Source organism: Borostomias antarcticus, assembly GCF_949987555.1.
Source record: "Borostomias antarcticus genome assembly, chromosome: 4".
NCBI lineage: Eukaryota > Metazoa > Chordata > Actinopteri > Stomiiformes > Stomiidae > Borostomias > Borostomias antarcticus.
Genome location: NC_140237.1, coordinates 6,297,450 through 6,319,418, shown reverse-complemented (window position 1 = coordinate 6,319,418; position 21,969 = coordinate 6,297,450). Strand labels below are relative to the sequence as shown.

General features: G+C 41.3%; 2 protein-coding genes across 2 annotated transcripts; one reads left to right on the top strand and one right to left on the bottom strand.

The window, feature by feature from the left end:
• Positions 1 to 886: 886 nt before the first annotated feature.
• On the top strand, positions 887 to 18,546 carry LOC311308105 (troponin T, fast skeletal muscle isoforms-like; the record flags this gene model as incomplete). Its single annotated transcript, XM_084437041.1, has 12 exons — positions 887 to 1,100; positions 8,180 to 8,311; positions 9,940 to 9,960; positions 10,446 to 10,464; positions 10,707 to 10,755; positions 10,880 to 10,996; positions 11,801 to 11,878; positions 12,451 to 12,564; positions 12,803 to 12,918; positions 13,205 to 13,295; positions 14,715 to 14,755; positions 18,513 to 18,546. 12 exons carry the CDS (start codon positions 887 to 889, stop codon positions 18,544 to 18,546), a joined length of 1,026 nt encoding a protein of 341 aa, XP_084293167.1.
• Positions 18,547 to 19,917: 1,371 nt separating this feature from the next.
• On the bottom strand, positions 19,918 to 21,209 carry LOC311307980 (myoblast determination protein 1 homolog 1-like; the record flags this gene model as incomplete). The annotated part of the gene is made up of 3 exons (XM_084436880.1): positions 19,918 to 20,147; positions 20,426 to 20,504; positions 20,694 to 21,209. 3 exons carry the CDS (start codon positions 21,207 to 21,209, stop codon positions 19,918 to 19,920), a joined length of 825 nt encoding a protein of 274 aa, XP_084293006.1.
• Between the last annotated feature and the right edge of the window lie 760 nt (positions 21,210 to 21,969).

The following is a 21,969-nucleotide window of genomic DNA, read 5'->3' as shown; positions in this document are numbered from 1 at the left end:
TAAATCTATATTTCTATCACTTTTTAAATATGGGTCATGCAGTTTAAATGCCAAATTCCTAGTGACACTAACATTGAAACCAATGCTTGATCCATGAGAAGAGGTCACCCTTTTAGAGCACTGGGGTCAGATATCTGGGGCACCTCCAACAAACTAGCTCATGAGGGGAAAGAGGTTTGCAATAAATAATAATAGCTGTGCACTGTGCCGTGACCTCAAATTAGGCTTCTCTATAACTGAGAGGAACTAACCACATGTAACATCATGTTCATGGCCACCTTATGTAACACTTACCAAGAGGTGATTGAAGAAGATGACCAGGTTTTACAGGAAATGCTATAAAGCAAATGATAAATTACTTTTAATATGAAGAGTAATTTAAAGTTACCATACAACTGTTACGTTTTACTGAGAAAGGTAATCATGGCAAATGTCATAATAACAATGGACAAACATTGTGTTGCAGTTCATGCATCTCTTTCCTGCATCCATTACTTGTATGTAAAATTATGCAAAATCATAATACTGACCATGCAGGCTTTTGTTCATATCATATGGATATGAATGTAATACTAATGTCCATGTTGACATTTTAACAACCAAGTCATGCATTTTATAGTTTCTTCTAGAATGTCAGTGGCAATTGCTCAACATCAGTTGCAGGCCTGCACTATGTCCCTACAGTAGGTCATGAACACATTACACTGAAATGCATTGTGTTTACCTTTGGGATTGCTAGTTGGGGGGAAACTGCCTGCTGTCTGCTAGTCCCAGATCGGAGTGTCACAGGGGGAGTCTCATCTTGAAGTGAACTACACCCTGCCTGGGGGAGCGGGCAACAGTCTCCGTGGCCACTCCAAAAATAAAAACCTGCTGCCCTCAATACATGTTCCACACTGCGGAGCTGTTACAGTTTTACCCAGACAGGGGGTTTCCAGGCCATCTGAGACATGGCAGCCCTGCTGGGAGCACTCCGCTGGGCTCCACCGACCGGCATCCCCTAGAGGCAGCTATGAGCCTGCTCACCCAGGAGCATCTGGCCCTGGCACCATGCGCCCCACCAGAACACAGGCCAACCATTCCAACACTCAGGGAGGAGAGTGAAGGCTCTCCCTATTTGTTAGGCGGTCATGTCAGTGGGTGTGTCCACTTTGACCATGTACACATTTAAGAAGGTTAATATGTCACATACATCTTTAATATGCAAGAAGGCTACATCACGTCAGAGTATCAATATGTGTTATACAATTCATCCCTGCCACATACAGACTGAGACTCAGAGTTAGAAACAATGTTGTAACAATGACAATGACAACAATGTCAATGCTTTCTTTGAGTGTAACAATACACTCTGCTCATGATACGATACCATACACGATATTGAGTTTATGATATTCGGTACAATAAGAGATTACAACAATATTTTTTAACAAAACTTGAATGATTAATGTATGATTGGAAAAAAATAATATTTAAAAGACACACAATGCAACAATGCTGTTGTTTGCCCTATACTGTAGTTCCATTTTGTAATGTTTTATATCTCGTAATATCAGGACATAATTGCACTGATCTGCATTCTCTCGTCTTTTTCAGTGCTTTGTTTGAACAGATGAGGGCACGAGTTAGTAGGAGATAGTGGCTCATTTGCAGCCCATCTATAATAATAATAATAATAATAATAATAATAATACATCAAATTTGTATACACTTTCCTGGTTACCCAAAGCCCAAAATAAATACATAATAATTATTTTTTATTTATTTATATCCTGAGATACATTTTCATCCCGACGATACATATCATCACATTTTATATTGCAATATTTTGTGGCATGATATATTGTTACACCCCTAATGTTTAATAAAAGAGGCTTTAGTCTATCATGGGGTAAGCTAGGGGTGATGTCAACACACTATGGACATGTCTTTAGTACATTTCTCAGCTATTTGTAGAAATTACACACAAAAGGATATGAGCTACAGATAAACTCAAAAACATGACATGCAAAATACAGGTAAGACAAATAAGAAGAAAAACCCAGGTGAATACTGTAGGCACAATGTCCACAAATGCCATCACTTCGTCTGGGTTCATGACATCTCTTCCAGGGAATAGCATCTTTATGGTGGAAAGAAAAAGCTGAGGCTCACAAAAATAAGAACAAAAAAAAACTGGAACCCAAAATAAATCCAAGTATCAATATAGGAGACTGGAGATGTGTTAAAGAGGGCACATGTAAATAATAAACAGTTAGTACTGTATAACGTTACAGAAAAAATGAAATGAAGGAAAAAATAATACTATAATCGCTTCACTAATTGTAAAAACAATCAATTGGCTACAGCGTCCTGTCAAGATGGAAGACACAATGCCACTGCCGGGGGCCGACTGCTCTGCATGTTCACTGCTCCCCCTTGGGTAGAACAAGAAGGACATTGTCTGAATGCCTGGATGGTGTGTAGGGAGCTTTACAGCAGGCTGTATGCTAGGAGCCCCCCACTGCTTGTGGACTTACTCCCCCTGCAATCATTTCTGCTGGCCTTGTATTGTGGTAAATATAGCTACAGAGACATCTCAGCTGCTCCTTTGCTCAACTTGAGCCCCCCTTCCATCCAGAGAATTTCATATCTCCTTATTCAGGGTCGGGGGGGCTAAGATGTCCCTCGCCCCCCTGAGAAGTGACACTCATCTCATGCGCATCCTCAGCCAATAAGGGCCCTCAAAAGATCAGATATCATTATAACACAAGGACTTATTCTCTGAGCAAACTTTGCACAGCCTTACAGCCAATCGTCACCGCCAGGGAGCTCACTTCTCTCAACTAGTCTAAGGTAAGAAAGAAAGAGCACCGCTGTGTTGGATGGACATGAGGGCCCTGGTGCCCAAGAACTGCCCTTCAACAAAGAGGATTCTGAGGGGATCCCTCCTTTTATTCATTTTGCTGAAAAGTGCTTAAGATTCTTCATGGTACTGTATGATTGGACAGGGAGTATATATATACTATATTAATGAACATTATTTACAGGAGATACAGAAAAAGTATTTCCAGACAGGGATTTAGGAAAGGAAAATGTAAAGTACTAACAGATAGTTGTAATCTGAGCTCTTTAGCTTGAGTGCTGTCGACATTTGAGCTAGAAAGGTGGGTTGTCTCACGTCTTCTATATGAAAAACATGTCAAACATCTGTTTCTGTATGTTTACAAACAACAGTCTGTATTTGTGTAGGAAACAATTACAACTTTTTACAGACTTTACCTTTTAAAAGTGATCCTTGACCTTTGGTGTGTTGCATTCTGTTCTATGAACATACAGTACTTATTTCAGAGAATTTGGTGTTACAGGATTGACCAAAAAAAGTATTTTCTAAACTTCTGCACTAAAACATCATTAGCAATGACAATGTTGGCTGGGCAGGAGAGGACGGATAATACACTTACAATGACCCTACTAGAAATGATACATGCTTACAGCGAAATATGAGAACTCCTGTGGATTGACAGAGAGACCAATACCTAACCTCTTACAGTAAATTTGACTGACTAACAAGCATTGGATACACTTAAACAAGTGCAGGCTATAATAGCAAATCCATATCAAATAACTTTCAGTGCTAGTACTGTCTATTCCAAACACCTATTTTGATCTGTCTGCATTGCTAAAGGTGACGATGACCAGATATGGATGGAGCAGAGAGATTAAGACTGCCATTTGGACGAGGTCATGGTGCTCAGAAACATGATCCACGGCTGATTCTGAAAGATCTCCATCTAAGCAGCTGTGATAGAAAGCCAAGTGTGAAGGAGTCATTCAAAGACATTTATATATAGGTCTATCTAAAATTACATTCAGTCTTGTAGACTGTAGATCTTCAATGACATGGAAGCCATTCTGACTCTTGGTACCCGATCTTGCACATACGACAAAGATCCTTGAATCCTTGATTCTATATGATAACAAATGATGCTTTTTAGGCCCACTAGAGGCATAGTTATAGAACATGTAGGCCCACTAGAGGCATAGTTATAGAACATGTAGGCCCACTAGAGGCATAGTTATAGAACATGTAGGCCCACTAGAGGCATAGTTATAGAACATGTAGGCCCACTAGAGGCATAGTTATAGAACATGTAGGCCCAATAGAGGCATAGTTATAGAACATGTAGGCCCACTAGAGGCATAGTTATAGAACATGTAGGCCCACTAGAGGCATAGTTATAGAACATGTAGGCCCACTAGAGGCATAGTTATAGAACATGTAGGCCCACTAGAGGCATAGTTATAGAACATGTAGGCCCACTAGAGGCATAGTTATAGAACATGTAGGCCCACTAGAGGCATAGTTATAGAACATGTAGGCCCACTAGAGGCATAGTTATAGAACAGAGTTGTTGATGCTTGTCTCCCTGATGGTTTGAGACTAGTAAAGAAATGTACCTTAAACTCAATTTAATAATAATCATAATAATAATAATAATATACTTTATAGTGCACCTTTCATGACATAAAATGCAGTTCAGTGCTTTACAGAAGAGACATTATATAAATATCAATTGAGACAGTAAAAGGAAAGTGCATTATAAAAGAGACAGTTTAGACATTAAAAATAGAACACCATAAAAGAAATAAGATCAAATGGAATGGTATAATAAAATACAATCAAATAAGAAAAGAGTGAGAAAAAGAAATCAATTAAAAGCAAGGGCATAAAAGTAAGTTTTGAGCTGCCTTTTAAAACTGTGAGCCGAGGTTGCTTGTGTAATGTGAGGGGGGAGCATGTTCCAGATCCTATCTGCTGAGGTCACAATCACTGAGCCTCACGGTCACAGCCTGACCTGAGCATGCAGCTTTTCTGGGGGCCGTTTCATATCAGGATGCTTCGAGGACATGTCCCAGAATAAACTAGACATGGTGCTCAGAGAGCACAGACCTCCGCCCCTGAATGCATTTCCTGGTTCCATGTGTGCCAAAATTGAATGGGTTCTAAACTGGCCCATGCTGCACCCCTCCACCCAGTTTCATGAGAAGCAGTCTGGTAGCTTTAGCTTAAACCTGATCTAAAGGTGAAAAGCCGGCCGTGTTTGGGCGGTTTGTGGACCCGCCCTGTGATTCGGATCCTCTCCAAAATGTAATGTGTTCCAAATTGGTCCATGCTACACCCCTCCACCGAGTTTCATGGAAATCGGTCTGGTAGTTTTTGTATAATCCTGCTAAGAAAACAAACAAACAAACAAACAAACAAAATCGAATGGCTTCTATCTTGGCCCATGCTACTTGTTTCATGAAGATCGGTCACGTAGTTTTTGCGTAATCCGGCTGACGTCCACACACCGCCGAAAACATGATCTCTCACCCCGCGCTGTCACTGGGGCGGAGGTCATCACCTCGTTATCCCTTCACCCTAATCACACATCATCAAACTCTATTCTACTTTTTACAGGTGTACATCCACCGCCGTCAACATGTCTGACACTGAGGAAGTGTAAGTAGGCCTATTCATTTTCAAATGTGCTGGTTATATATAACAGTCTACCATGTTTTTATGATAACACATGCATCTTCAGTTATTGGCTGCTCTCCTACTTATTCAGCTGATTGTATTCTTTCTATCTTTTATATTTCAGCGGAGGTAAGTGGAAACTGTGATAAGAAAAACATTAATTTTACCATTGATATTGTTTTCAACATGATTTGAATAGATCCAGTTTAGAGACCTCAGTGTTGTGAAGCCTGTGACCCGGCCCACAGTGTTTTAGACTAATGTTATGTCTCCCCCATGTGGTGAAAGGGATAAAATACATCCAATGTGTGCCACATTTACTGTACCTGTAGGTCTATTGTTATGAAGGTGTGTGTTCAATAATGTGTTCTTTCCACTTTTGATATCAGTTCCCATATACTGTAGATAAGTCTATAATTTCGTGCAAGTTTGGCAAGTTTGGCTTGAAAGTTGTTTCTTATGCTACCCCTGTATTGCATTATACAGTGCAATGTACGCTTGAGTTTTGACTACATATTTCAGGCAGTCTGATCTTCTACAGGCCCATTGGCCAGAATGCATCTAAATATTTTGCTTTTTTTTCTTAATATTCTTAATATATTTTCTTAAAATCTTAAGGTTTTGGCCAATTCATATACTATTACCATTTTAAATGTTTAGGCCTTTTATCAACCTGAAATGATGTATGCGGAAAACTCAACAGTACAACATGCTGTCCTTCTAGACTTTCATCATCCCTAGAGATGTGTTTATTTTTATTTATTTATCATGACATACCTCTAAACAGTCTCAGAAAAAGGTTCTAGTTAGTACAAAGTAACTGTTCTTAATGTTTTGTCCCTATATGGGAACGTTTTCTGGGGTTCTTTGTTGAACCATGCACTATGGGATCTACTGTACCAGACAGAAGAAGGGTGAAAACAAGGGTTCCTTGTGAGACGGTGCTACAGACAGGGAGTTCCCATAAAAGGGTTCTCTTACAGGCACAAACCTAAGAACCCCAGTAACAGAGTTCAGGAAGCCCCATAAAGGCAAGATTAAGAAATTAAGAAGGGGCATGTTGGTGTTCATGGAGGACAGCATGGCCTCGCCATGCGTGGACGCATGCATTTCACCGTCTTTATGAACTCAGAAATGACAGTTGCTTTTACATTGTTTCACCATATCTTTTATACTGTTTCACCATATCTTTTATATTGTTTCACCATATCTTTTGCGGAAATTGAAGAGGAAGAAGGTAAAAATGATTGATAATTAAATATGTTTTTTTTTTTTGTATTACTAATCTATTGACTCTTAACACCCTTAATCTGACTAGTGTTTGAAAGTGCTTGCTTTGGTAATGGCTACTCCCCTTGTGTGATTAGCTATTTTGCCAACCTCTATTTTGTCTTCAAATACTGTCATAGTTCATATAACGTCACTGCAACAGCTTGTTTTGCGAGAAACCAGACTCAGTTGTAGCAGTGTATCTGTCTCCACACTCAACAAAGCAAACCCATACATGTGCTGTGTGTTGTCCCTTCCCTTCATGGCCGCTGGTCTAAATTTAGTTAGATACTGTAAAAGCAAAATGGCCGATCCCTTTCTGGTATCTAGCATCTGATTTCATGCTCTGCTTTTCTGTATTCACAACTACAGCCTACATGTGTATGCAGGCTACAGTACAGTGCCTTCACCTGGTGATAAACACACATTCTATAAATTGTGTTTGGACTTTGTGTGTCCAGTTTATCACTTTGACAAGATAATGAAGATTTGTCTGTTATGTGATAAACATTCAACATGCAAGTAAAAAAAGTGTGCTTGCTTCTGAATGATCATAATAATTCGTCCTGCTCTAGTATTGACTGAGTGTCCAGTTTGTCACTTGTAGAAGACAATGAAGATTTGTCTGTCAAGTGATAAATTTGCTGAAGTAAAAGAAAGGGTCTGCCTGCTTCTGAATGATCATAGTAATTAGTCCTGCACTTTGTAATACTGCTTGTCAAACACTACGTGATTAAGGGTGAAGATTTTTGACTGAGTGGCACAGTTATTTAATGATTCAAACAAAAGTGAAAAATGTGATCGGGCTAAGATTATTCCCCATTTTTGGCATGTGACGTGTTTCCAACCCCAGGTATCTCCATATACATGCAGGAACATCACCACCATTAATGACTAACCAATCATATCTCTCCCTCTCAAAGCTATCGGTCATCGATGCGTCTCCCTCTCTCAAGCCGCCTCTTTTCCATTATGCTCCCTCTTTATCTCTCTCTCTTTCTCCCTCTCTCTCTTTCTCTATTCTTCTCAGCATCTCTGCTTGTGCCTTTACTCTGGAAGTGCTGCCCACTATCACATCTCTCCTATGTATCTCTCCTCCTCACGCCATCATAATGAATAACCTTCTCCTCACGCCATCATAGTGAATAACCTTCTCCTCACGCCATCATAATGAATAACCTTCTCTTCACGCCATCATAATGAATAACCTTCTCCTCACACCATCATAGTGAATAACCTTCTCCTCACGCCATCATAATGAATAACCTTCTCCTCACGCCATCATAATGAATAACCTTCTCTTCACGCCATCATAATGAATAACCTTCTCCTCACGCCATCATAATGAATAACCTTCTCCGAACCCTTCCTCTCCCTGCCGGTTTGCTGCATGGTGCGTGGCCAAAGTCGAAGAGGTAGTAGAAGTAGAAGTAGCCCCAGAGGCAGCCCCCGAGGCTGAGGCTGAGCCAGAGGTAGAACCAGAGCCAGAACCAGAACCAGAGGTAGAGCCCGAACCCGAACCTGAGGCAGAGGTGGAAGGTATGTGGCATGGGGTGCTCATCCATCCTTCCCTGCCAGCTAGACCACACCTACGAACAGAGCGCCTCCTCTTAAAGGAACTCATTATTTAGCTTTACTGGAGCTACCTCTTCATAACTGCCCACTACGAAGAAGGTGACGTTTACATGTACACTATGCATTAGTCACGTGTGTGTGAGTTGAGGTGGCCAGTGACACTCTCAAAGCACCCTTCTCTCCCTACCGAGGGCTTCACCTGCATTGTCTCAAGCTGCTTACTTGTGATGCAGACACTAGTTGTCTAATCTAGCTACTTCACATGCATCTGTTACTAAGTTAGCCATGTATTTACAAACTAAGCTGTTTCCCTCCTGCATTCTCCCTCACTTCACACTGAAAACTCACTCACACTGATAATGCTTCCAAGATAAAATGCTTCAAAATACTGCAAATGATATTGTTTTTTTGATAGCTTTGAGTTAGTATAAATGTTCATTATAATGTGAACTAGCATACAGTAGGCCTACAGTACATCACTATGTTCGAGATTTATGTAGATTCTAGTCTAGCATCTGTGTTGAATGTGTTGAAAAGTGCTCAAAGGGACAAACAAAGCTTCAGTAATAATCAACAATCACGTCATGATCCAAAGTAACCTTTCACTTGGAGGCATCTCATTCCCCCCCATGGCAAGCCTTTATACAATCTTCCCAAAGTCTCTTAGTAAATTATTTGTCAAAATGATCAGTTGATCATCTGGGGACATTTACATATTCATAGTCTGTGATCTATATTAGCATAATGTTTTGTCACATGAAAGACTATTCTCTGTCCCTTTGAGGGTCTTGTGTGTAAAGCTTTTTCCATGAGCCTATTTGAAAGATGTGATGATCATAAATATGTGATGATTGCCTTCTATAGCTATGTGTCTGAACAAGCTGCTTTTGAGCATTCACATTGGGGTGTCCTAATATTATTTTTGCTGACCTGGATTTAACTTTACTTTGTTCAAATGCTCATACTTTACTGTATGATTGTCCATTGTAAATAAATGTCTATGAACATACCTGTACACACCTCAATTTGGGTGAATGTTCTGTAAAAGCTCAGCAGTAAACGCGGCAAATGTGCAATCAGGCCCAGCTGGCTTGTGCTGAGCCTCTATGGTTGTGTCACTAATGAACTCTGTTGTGCTCTTGCTTTGGACGCTTACTGCATGCAGAGGTCTACGAAGAGGAAGGTAGGTTCTTGTGTGTGAACTTCTGCTTGGACCGGCAGCTCTGTTAACAGTCTCCTTGTAGGCCAGACGGGTGGATTGTGATCTCATAAGATTAGAGAGTGCTGTACCTACATTAGCAGTCCAGAAAAGCCATGTCCTACAGCAAAACAATGCTGTCCCTTTGTTGAATACCTTTCTCCTCATCATCCCAGCTACATGTCGTAGTCAGATGAGGCTGTGATGCCCCCCAGCAATGTAACACCGAGAGAAAGGGTTAAGGAATATCTGACATGCTGGCGTGTGCGCGCCATGACGGAATGGTTCTTCTGCTCATGTGACATGCGTGCCATGACAGAGTGACCCCCCTGCTAATGTACTGCTCTGCTTCTTCTTCTCTCTTTTTTTTTTTGCATGACATGCGCCCATCCAGTGGAGGAGGGAGATCAAGATGGTACTCTGGTTTTCAGGGTGTTGCTTTGCCTGTGCTTTTTTTCCCTTTTCTCTCTTTTCTGTGTGAGGGTCAAAGCAAATAGTTAATTATAAAAAAACTTTTTGTGATGGTCACCGGTTATTGTAATATACTACAATTAACGGTAGGCTACTGTATCTTCAAGTAGAGAGTAAAGTCCTGGATTGATCTATAAAAACTGTGTTTATATGTTTTTGTTTTTCGAAAGTGTGTTAGACTGAGAAATTGAAGTAAGACACTTCAATTACATATACAATAGAATACACAGTTAACCTTATCTTTCAAAACTCAAAGTACAAATCCAATTCCTGAGATGTTACTAAAAGTAGATACAGTATTTATTAAGTTACTACATGGATCCCCCAACTGGTCTGTTGCCTGATAACCTTGTCGCTTTTTAAGTATTCAGACCTCTAACATTGTAACATGTTCTTGTTCCTTTTCATTTTATTTTATTAACTGAACAGAAGAGAAGCCAAAGTTCAAGTAAGTAGAGTTAATTTCCGCTATCATCTTTTACACCACCCACTGCCCAACAGAACTACTGTATCTGTGTGTCCATGTGTTAAAGTTTAACACAAGCTTCATTTCTAAGCTATCATTAATTTGGTCAGTACACACATTTACAACCAAGATACATTTGTAGGCTATTATTAATTTTGTCAGTACACCATTACATTATATGTCACCCAAGGAATAATGTTATAGTCTTCCTCGATTCTCCATAGACCTTCTGCACCAAAGATTCCGGATTCTGGAGAGAAGGTGGACTTTGATGTAAGTAGACTCCCTGGTCAGCGTTTGTCCATGGGTCCCCTGCACTATGTCCAGTATGTTGCCAGAATAAATGTTAACCAGTGTTGTTTGAGCTGAGGTGACCCTGTCTATCTGCTTCTCCCAGGACATCCAGAAGAAGCGCCAGAACAAGGATCTGGTGGAGCTGCAGAGTCTGATCGATGCTCACTTTGAGGGCAGGAAGAAGGAGGAAGAAGAGCTCCTCGCTCTCATGGCCAGAATCGTGAGTTAATATAATATAGCTTTTCCACTGTAAGCCAACAGGTGGAATATAAGAGACTCTCTCTCTCAAGGTTATAATAGTTTAGCTTTTTTCATTTGTATATATTTTTATATAGTTTTAACTTTTTGTTTTCAATTTCAGTTTAGTTTTAATTAGTTTCTTAAGTGTTTTTAAATGCTTAGTTTTAGATTAGTATTTATTAGTTTCAGTAATCTTTTTTTTTTCTTCTGCACTAGCCTCGTGAGACCATCCTGATCTCGCATCACATTGTTTCACTCCATGTGAAACAAACCAAACCCAAAATACTAGGCTTATATGTGAAAAGAAAAAGACTAAAACTAAAGACATTTTCTTTATCATTTTAGTTTATTTTAGTTCGTTTTGCAAACACACAATACAGTTTTAGTTACATTTTAGTAATTTTTTTTTGTAAAGTCTAGTTTTGATATTTATTTCAGTTAACAATTTTTTTTCACATCTAGTTTTCATATTTTAGTTAGCTTTCGTTAACTATATTAACCTTGATCTCTCTCTCATATAATTGCTGCTCTTGATAACACAAACTGATATGACATCCTTTCTCTAGCTTGAATTCCTACTTCCCAGTAGAATCTGACTCCCCTTCACTATCTTTGAGTTTTCAGTATTTTTTGACTAATAAATGTGAAGAGGGATAAATAATATAATGCATATGTAGACCTATAACTTGTAAACGTATGTATTCTGAGTGCTCCCATAGTTGATGAGAGCACTCCCCCTGGTGGAATGAAACATTATAACATGTGTGTCCATGTGTCCTCTCAGGAGAAACGCAGGTCTGAAAGGTCTGAGCAGCACAGAATCCGGGCTGAGAAGGACAAGGAGCGCCAGGCTAAGCGTGAGGTGGGTTCTTTTCACTGTTCAAAGTCCTACTTTTCTTATTTAGAAATATTAATAGGTTAAAGTCGCACTGAAACGGACGTTTGAGATCATCCAACTTCCGTAGTTTGACGTATTTCCGACGCAAACAAGCTATTAGGGTGGGACATATGTTTAGAGGAATTTGATTGGAACATTGACAAGTGGACGGGTTTTAAGAACTTTAGACAGATTCGATAGAAGGATAGTGTTGATCGACGGGTGGATGTCGTGAAATTATTGGCCTAAAATCTAAGGTACCTGTTGTCGTCACTGCACGTGACCTACCATTTTCCAGGAAGTAAGAAATAAAATACTTTGATATAAGATTACAACAAAAGTAGAATTTTGTAATTTTTTGGGCATACATCGTTGAATAGGTGAACACTATGACCTATTATGTGAACCAAAATGGGACAGAATGCTTTTTTCATTTCAGTGCGACTTTAAGGTACATTTGGTACCTGGCACATATTCAGAAAGCATGCTTGTCTCTCTGTTAAGTGTCCATGTGTTTGGTCCTTCTAGTCACGTGAGTGTTGTGTTGGTCTGGGCAGGCTGAGAAGCATGCGAGGGAGGAGGCCGACGCCCAGAAGAGGGCTGGTGAAGACGCCAAGAAGAAGTCTGCCCTGTCTAACATGGGCTCCAGTCATGGCAGCCATCTCCAGAAGGTGAAATATGAAATATATGAAAATAAAATACTCATAATATCTGTTATCTATTCAACATAGTCAAGTATCAGTACTGTTGCAATACCATAATTCTCAAGGAATTGTTTCTAGAAAAATATGAACCGCTTTATCCCAGCGGTCGAAAAGCAATTCTTGTCTAGTCTTTTCTTTGATAGCGATATTTCAAATTGTAGGAATATATGTCCATCTATTCTTTCCCTTCCTCTCTCTCTCACAGGCTGACTCCAAGAGAGGAGGTGGCAAGAAGCAGACTGAGAGAGAGAAGAAGAAGAAGATCCTGGCAGACAGACGGAAGGCTGTCAACATTGACCATCTGAATGAGGAGAAGCTGAGGTGAGACATTGCTTCCTGGAGTGACTTAAGTGACATGGGGTCAGTGAGACCAGGCTGGGGAAATAACACATGGGGTCAGTGAGACCAGGCTGGGGAATTAACACATGAATCCAGTCACCTGTGCAGGTCAGCTGTTGGTGAAACTGTTAATGGTCAGACATGTCTGTGTTTTCTAGTGAATATATAGTTTAATACCTGCGAGATGCACTGGACTTATTGTGGCAACAATAAACTTGAGTATTGGTGGGACGTGTGTAATCGTCCTCTCCTTCTTTGCCATGTCCAGGGACAAGGCGAAGGAGCTGTGGGAGTGGATGCACACCCTGGAGTCTGAGAAGTTCGACCACCTTGAGAAACTAAAAAGGCAGAAGTATGACGTGAGTGCTACTCCTACTATAGTTGTAATGTTGTAATCCTAATGTTGTATTGTGTTTTCTATAAACAAACTGTATTTTTTTTTTTTTAACCAATGATTTGTAACATGTTGGTAGACCTTCTCTCTCTAGCTTCCCAATTGAAGATGATATGATCAATTAGAGGGGTAGTGTGCTATTTTTGATATTTAGCCCTATCCCAGATAGCAAGCGGATCTGGGCCATATACAGGCCAGATCTGGCCCTTGTGGCTAAGTTCTGGCCCATACAGTATATGGCCCAGAATCATTACACATCCGCTTGCTATCTGGGATTTGTGGTCTGTCTACCATGAACCTGAAACATAGAGACCATCATTTCACTGATCGTTTCAGTATTGAGATAGCTGCTGTTTTTATGCAGGTTCTCACTGGGCTACAATGGAAGTCAATGGGACATATGTAAATATGTTGAAAAACTATGATAGATGTGCTTTTCAAGCACAGGGTGTAATCTTACCAGTCGCAATATGCTCTCGTGAAATATCACAATCCCAAAGTTTTTACATGTTTGGCATGGCTTGGACATAAGCATTCCCCTGGCGCTTGTTTTCTCTGTTCCCACGAAGGACTATGTGCAAGTCATGCCAAACACCTAAAAATATTCAGATTGTGATACATTTCACAGGAGAGCATATTGAGACTGGTAACATTACACCCTGTGCTTCCCGTCTTAGAAAAGCACATTCATCATAGTTTTTCAACACATTTCCATATGTCCCATTGACTTCCATTATAGCCCAGCGAGAGCCTGCAGAAAAACTGCAGCTATCTCAATACTGGAACGATCAGTGAAATGATGGTCTCTCTGTTCCAGGTTCATGGTAGACAGACCACAAATAGGGCTAAATGTCCCAAAATAGCACACTACCCCCTTAATAGAAAACCCCACTCCATAACATTTCTAGGGTAACTTACTTATTTTTCTAGTAATGTAGTAACTTTACTTACTACGCGTCTACCCATGTGGTGCAAATGAAAATGATCTAGCCATATCTTGTGGATTGCACACTATACATTTGTACGATTTTTAAACAGATGGGCAAGATCGGGTTGGGACCTCAGTGATATCGTGTGTGTGTGTGTGTGTGTGTGTGTGTGTGTGTGTGTGTGTGTGTGTGTGTGTGTGTGTATGTGTGTATGTGTGTGTGTGTGTGTGTGTGTGACATTTTAGAGTTTTCAGACCAGCCACTTGATATAGACCATCAAACATTTTTATATTGATATATTTTCGTGTGTATGTTAAGCTTAACTGACTCTTCCAAATTTGAGGTAATTTTCAGTGAACTGAAGGTTTTTAAACAACTAAAACGGTTGGATCGGATGCATCCTCAATTGTCCCTTCATCTCCATGTGAACCCAAATGTGTTTTGATATTCTCCAGATCACAACACAGCGTAAGAGAGTGGAGGAGCTGAGTAAATAGTGAGTAATGGAGAGGTTCTCCAGAGGCAGGGCCCTGTGAGCGCATGGGCTGCTTGCTTCAGACGCTTCTTAATACATACCATGGAAGCCAGCTCCCACTGCTCAGCGATACGCAGGTGAAAGGTCATTGCCAAACATTTTGTATTGTTGCTCTCCTGAATTTACAATGCACAACACCTGACCCTTCAAAATATATTAGATAATCTTAGTGTCTAATGTTAGATAATAATCCAAACACAATCTAGATATTTAACAAATGTCATGAATTGAGGTTGCAGTAAATATCTTATTGGAATACACCTACAGTACACACACTTTATCACAGAAACATATTCAAAGCAAACAAAAGCACTGATTTGGCCTTACACATATTGCACCTTTTTAGTGTCCTAAACAACAGGAGTAGACAAGTGTATACCTGTAGATAATTTAGGATGCCCGGGTTGGGAAGAAATGTGCTTAAGATGCGCTACAGTGTCAGTCAAGTAGCCTATAGTGAGTATGTCCATTCTGATAATCAAATAAGGAAAATGTCCAATCCAAGAGTCATAGAACCAAAGAGTCTTAGCACTTTCCAAGATGGCTCAAGTCCAGCTGGGATGTATTGAAGAATAAAAAGAACCTAGGAAGAATCTACAGAACAGCTGAACCCAGACATAAAGAGTGGAGCTGATATAACAACAAATAATTTGCACACGGTTATAGGTTAATATCAGGGGGTGCGATAGTGATACAGTAGTTGATCTGTCATTGCATTGAACACTGGGAAACAATGTGAAAAGAGGACTGGAACAGTCCCTCATACTCCTGGATAAATACCAGATAATCCCTCATTCTCCTGGATAGGTACCAGATACTCCCTCATACAGGTACCAGATAATCCCTCATACTCCTGGATAGGTAACAGATAATCCCTCATAAAGGTACCAGATACTCCCTCATACTCCTGGATAGGTAATAGATAATCCCTCATACAGGTACCATATAATCCCTCGTACTACTGGAAAGTTACAAGATAATCCCTCATACAGGTACCAGATAATCCCTCATACTCCTGGATAGGTACCAGATAATCCCTCATACTCCTGGATGGGTACCAGATAATCCCCCATACAGGTACCAGATAATCCATCATACTCCTGGATGGGTACCAGATAATCCCTCATACTCCTGGATAGGTACCAGATAATCCCTCATACTCTTGGATAGGTACCAGATAATCCCTCATACTCCTGGATAGCTACCAGATAATCCCTCATACTCCTGGATAGCTACCAGATAATCCCTCATACTCCTGGATAGCTACCAGATAATCCCTCATACTCCTGGATAGGTATCAGATAATCACATGCATCCAGGAAAGCTGGATATCCAGGGTTTTCCCAGATTCTTCATTTTACTTTCGAGCTTGATTTGTAAGGCATCTACGCAGGTCTTTAATAGGTTTTAATTGCTCACAAGGCCTATATGAGTTATAATTTATTTTAGTGGGATTAAAACGAAGAAAGAAAAGAAAAAAAAAGAATGGGGACCACTGTGTCTGTGTAAAGGTAAGTGACTGTGTTGTGGTCTGTCTGGGGTCTTGACTTGCCTGTCTGGCCCTGGTCTGTGCCGGTCTGAGGCTGCGCGGCCGCCCTGTCCTCTCTGTCTGTCACATCTGCCTTGTTTTCCCACTGAGCTGAAACACCAAGAGAGCATCAGAGGGAGGGAAAGAGCGAAACAAAGAACGAAATAAAGCACTACTGTACCTTTGAAAATAGTTTCTGTAAATTAATTACAGTTACATTTTTTATAGTATAGTCAATATTGTGTCTTCCCTTCTGTTCGTTTGAATAGAATACATAGGCTACAGTAAAGACTACTGGGGTCAGGACGTGTGTGTGTAAAACTCTTGGTATTCCACCTCAGTCTAAAAGGTTTTCCCCACAGTACTGCTGCCTGGTCCGGAGGTGAGAGCAGGGTCTCCAGGGTCAAGGTACCTTCTTAGCTACTGTTAAAAAGTGCTGTGTCATTTTCAGGTCATCTCGCTCAGAAACCGTATCGATGAGCTGCAGAAGCAGTAAGTTCCGCCTGTAACTCTGTTCTCCTCCCAGTTCCTCTCCTCCCAGCTCCTCCCCTCCCAGCTCCTCCCCTCCCAGCCCTCCCAGCTCCTCCCCTCCCAGCTCCTCCCCAGCTCCTCCCCTCCCAGCCCTCACAGCTCCTCCCCTCCCAGCGCTCCCAGCTCCTCCCCTCCCAGCTCCTCCCCTCCCAGCCCTCCCAGCTCCTCCCCAGCTCCTCCCCTCCCAGCCCTCCCAGCTCCTCCCCTCCCAGCTCCTCCCCAGCTCCTCCCCTCCCAGCCCTCCCAGCTCCTCCCCTCCCAGCCCTCCCAGCTCCTCTCCTCCCAGCCCTCCCAGCTCCTCTCCTCCCAGCTCCTCCCCTCCCAGCCCTCCCAGCTCCTCTCCTCCCAGCTCCTCCCCTCCCAGCCCTCCCAGCTCCTCTCCTCCCAGCTCCTCCCCTCCCAGCCCTCCCAGCTCCTCTCCTCCCAGCTCCTCCCCTCCCAGCCCTCCCAGCTCCTCTCCTCCCAGCTCCTCCCCTCCCAGCCCTCCAAGCTCCTCCCCTCACCACAAGCACTGGACACTGATGCATTTCCTACCTAATGAAAGCGCCCGGCGACCTTTCCAGGAGAAATGCATTAGTCATGGGACTAATACAGGTCTAGCTAAAGGAGAACTTAACACATAGTTAGAGTACATCACATTCAGCACAGTTAGGCAACAGATGCTGGTAAGCCCGGGTGTGACTATTAACACTGTTGCACACAGGGTACACAACACAGACATGTCTTCAGAATAGACCAGTCACATTTGTAGATAAATGGTATGTATATTTTGCATGCTAAATGGAATGCAAAACTCAAAAGTGATCATGCATACAGTAGCACATATATGACTCCTCGAACTCCATCCACCTCAACTGTACAACAGGTGCCTAGGCCTACTCCCTGTCCACTCAGAGGGACCTGATGTGTCTCTATGGTCGTTAGCCTACATCTGGCTCTCCTTGTTTGATGTAACAGAGAAAAGTGTGGTCCACACGATTGAGTGTTAGCTTGTCGTGTGCAGGTTTAATGGGAAATGAAATTGAAACACAGTCATCTCAATACCTTTGTTACACTGCACACCTCATAGTAGGTAGTAAAAGACATTACAGAAAATCAGTTGATTACAGAAAATCAACAAATTTACCACACATGCACATGCTATATTATACTATGCTACCTTTCGCAACAATTTCCTTTGTGTGTGTGGTTGAGTTATGTGGGTCCCAGAATGTGTTTGAAGAACCTTCATTCTCTAGAATGATAAAAGTCTTTATTACATGGATCTCCAGTCTTATGACTCAGGAGACATCCATGAAATATGTAGTCTTATGACTCAGGAGACATCCATGAAATATGTAGGCCAACTTGCTGCATGGTGGTAAGTATTGCATGACTTGATACATGTGTAATAACACAGTACTCATCATCAAATGTGTAACTGATAACCCAAACATGTGTATAATATTTAGTAACCTATATTTTCCAGACACTAATGCTAATCTAATATCAAATACCTCATTTATAATTTTGTCTAATTGTAATGACGTGACGTGACCTGATTGTTCATAATAAAAGGCTCTGGCAGTCAAGTGCATCTAACGAATGCTTGACACTAGAGGGCATTACATTGTTAGACAACACCATTGACCCGTATTTTGCGCACTTGGCGCACTGCAGCAGCAAGAAGGGAGCCGCCCGTCGCAGGAAGTAAACCCGCCTCCCCGGAGCGACCCGACAGGACCCCGCTGCTCCGGCCGCCCACGCGCATCAGACTGCAGCCAGACCCACGGCATGGAAACACTACTCCTTAACGTCATGCTGTGTTTCGGGTTATGTGAAATCATGTTGTCATAAAGTCAGTGGCTGTATGTTGTGTCCTCACACCAGACTACAGGTTCATGACCCTTTTGTAAATAAAGTGTGACGCCGCAGCTTGTCTGTATCTTTAACCTCTTGCAGCAAAATAAATAAAATCTCTGAAATCTCCTCTGAAACTTCAGTTTGGTTCAAGATGATCTCAGAAAGAGACAGGTTATTGGTAGGCCTATACCGACTTAGTAAAGGGCATCCGTTTTGGATTACATCGATGTACTTCATTAATTGGGAAAAGTGCACGGGCTGAAAAATAGTTGAGATGGCGCCAAACTCACATTTTGTATCCAATTAGGAGGTTTATCTATCAAACATATTAAGCCTATTATATTTCAATACACATGGTACGCTTCCAAATGAATATGAAAAATTACCATAGGCTACATTAAATAGCATGCAAAGAAAGTTAGCTCTGTAACCAACAATGAAAATTCCCCAGTAATGATTTAGGCTATTCAATGTAGAATACAAAATACAGTAGGCCTATACTCAAATTATTTAAAATCATCATTAATAATAATTAGACTATTGAATGTGATATTCCTTACGCAATGTCTGCAATTCGACATATTATTTCATGCCAATTAGTGACAGAAAATGCAATTTATATATAAATATTTATTGCTGAAAATGCGGACATTCACTCAGTTATTATAAATATAAAATTAAACATCTTACACATCAATCAAAGCGTTACAAGCAACATTAAATAGCATTTTGCCCCTTTTTTCATTAAAAAAAAAATCAAAAAAACAAAGCAGCTCTTATTTACAAATGTACAAATTGGTCCTCATTTTCCGGATAATTTAGGTAGGATTAACGCATTTAACCTTCTACTAACTGGAATCAGGAAATGGAAGTGAAAACAAAAAAGACAACTCTATACAAAGATTATTTGACAACAAACTGAATGGTATCTGCAAATTATTTCAAACATAAACTTTGTCAGTAGATAGGCCTAACATAACAGTCTACAAACGGTACACATATGCAGGCCTACAATTCATTAGATCAAAGTTTTCTTTAAGATAGGCCACTACACTGGACAGCAAGCCTGGAGACTTCATCGTTGCCTTGTAGTCAGAAATCTTTGGCCAAAAAGTCGTCGACATTTCCCTACTGCGTCAGGAATAAGTTTGTTTTTAAGAATTCAGCCTAGAATACGCAAATGTAGTCCACTGGCATATTCCTCTCGGAATCCGAGTCACACTCACAACACCTGATAGACAGTGTTTGGGTCGTGCGAGGCTGGGACGCAGTGGGTCGGTGACGGGATGGGTGCTCCTGCGTCCCCCACTTCAGAGCCCCCCAGAGGGGAGCAGGGGCTGGCGGCGGGCCCCTCCTGCACAGCGGAACAGATAGAAGTATCCGTCCTAATTCGCTCCACGATGCTTGATAGACAGTCTAAGCTGGAAATGACTGAGTTCTTGGTTCTGGAATCTGCAAATGAATCAGTTAAAGAGTAAATATTGAGATTTATCAAAACAATTTCATTATCAACTTTAACACCAGAAAGAAGCAAAATTATCGAAAAATGTGCCCAAATTATATACTGGCTGATGACAAAACGAAATTTTCGTTGCATTCAGAAGTTTATTTCTAGACATAACAGGCTGTGTGAGCGGCCTCCGCGAAGTCAGATTGATGGTTATTAAACAATGAGTAGCCCTAGCTGGCAAGATGGTTACCAGCATTCATTGTTTGGAAATAAAACTTACCATTTGGTGTTTCACTGAAGTAGGTGCGATCATAGTTATCCCTCCGCCTTGATGTACATGGAGGACCATTGAAGTCCATCTGCAGATAACGAGAACATAATTGATAAGTGACATAATTATAACAATGAGGTGCTTCGACTGATTTAGTCTTTGAATTAAAGTAAATTGTTGTACCACATGCATTTCTATAAAATCACGTTCATTTTACGCAATTAGGCCTACTTGTTTTCCCTTTACGCATGACCAATTCTGACAGGTCATTTCTTACCATGCCGTCAGAGCAATTGGAGCGAGGGCTGGACGCATCTGAGTCCCCGCTGTAGTGATCCAGCACCGGATAATAGTTCTCCTCCTGTCCTCCTACCCGAAGCAAGGCCTGGAGGGACTCGATATAGCTGATGGCATTACGCAGGATCTCCACCTTGGGAAGCCTCTGGTTTGGGTTCGTGGAGGTGCATCTCTTCAGGGTCTCGAAGGCGTCGTTGACCTTGCCAAGTCGCCTCCTTTCCCGCATAGTGGCCGCTTTCCTACGGTCTGCATTAGTGGTCTTCCTTTTGCAGGCTTTGCATGCCCATAACAAGCACCTGCCTGCCTGATGGTGCCCACTGGGCGCCCGAATGTGCTCGTCTTCGTTTTGATGGTGGTCCTCCGGCTTTAGGAGACCGACATGCACCAATCTGGGGTCGATGTCCTCAAAGAATTGCATGTCACTTGTGTTGAAACAGGGGTCATCGTAAAAGTCATCTGCAGAGGTGATTGGAAAAGCAATATCCGGCAACTCCATGGTCTTCTGGAAAATCTGTCTGAAGTTTGTTTACTTCGTGTAGTTTTCTTTCAAACTCCACCGAAGTGTTCCAAAAAATGTAGGCCTACGCCGTCTGTATTACCGGCTGTGTTAAGGCTAATGGTTGGAATTGCAAACTTCGTGAAGTGCTCACTGAAGTGCCCTTGGTTGCGTGTTAGACAGGGTGGGTTTACCAAGTATTTAAAGTAGTATGTGACTTCAGGGGCGTGTCTTACGCAGACCGTTATCTGAGTCGACCAATAGGCGTGGGTCTGGGAGGAGGTTTTTTTACACTTCTAGAAAGATCAAGATGATCAATCACACATCATCATTTAAAATAAAAACGTATGCATTTGGGCTTATATTTTACACACAATAAACACACAGTTTATAAAATTATTCAGTGTTAAACTGGAAAAAAATGAGTGTTTGTGGGGATGTCTATGAATCATGCTCAATCCGAGACCTACTACAGCTGACAGTAGATTGATGAGAAGAATTTAGATTCCTCATGTAGCCTATTAACGTGTCTACAGTGAAATTCGCTTTGACTCCTCCTACGGTGGAGCTAGTGATGCCCGGAGCAAGACCCCTGTCGCTTCACACTGAAGATCGGTAGATGGCAGTGAGGGGTTGACATTCCACACACAAAAAATGATGAAGTTAAACCAAAAGAGTTCAAAATTCTACTTAATGATCGGGTATAATCTGTTGATATAGGTTTTCAATCATTATACCTATTTACAATCTGATCGCGCAG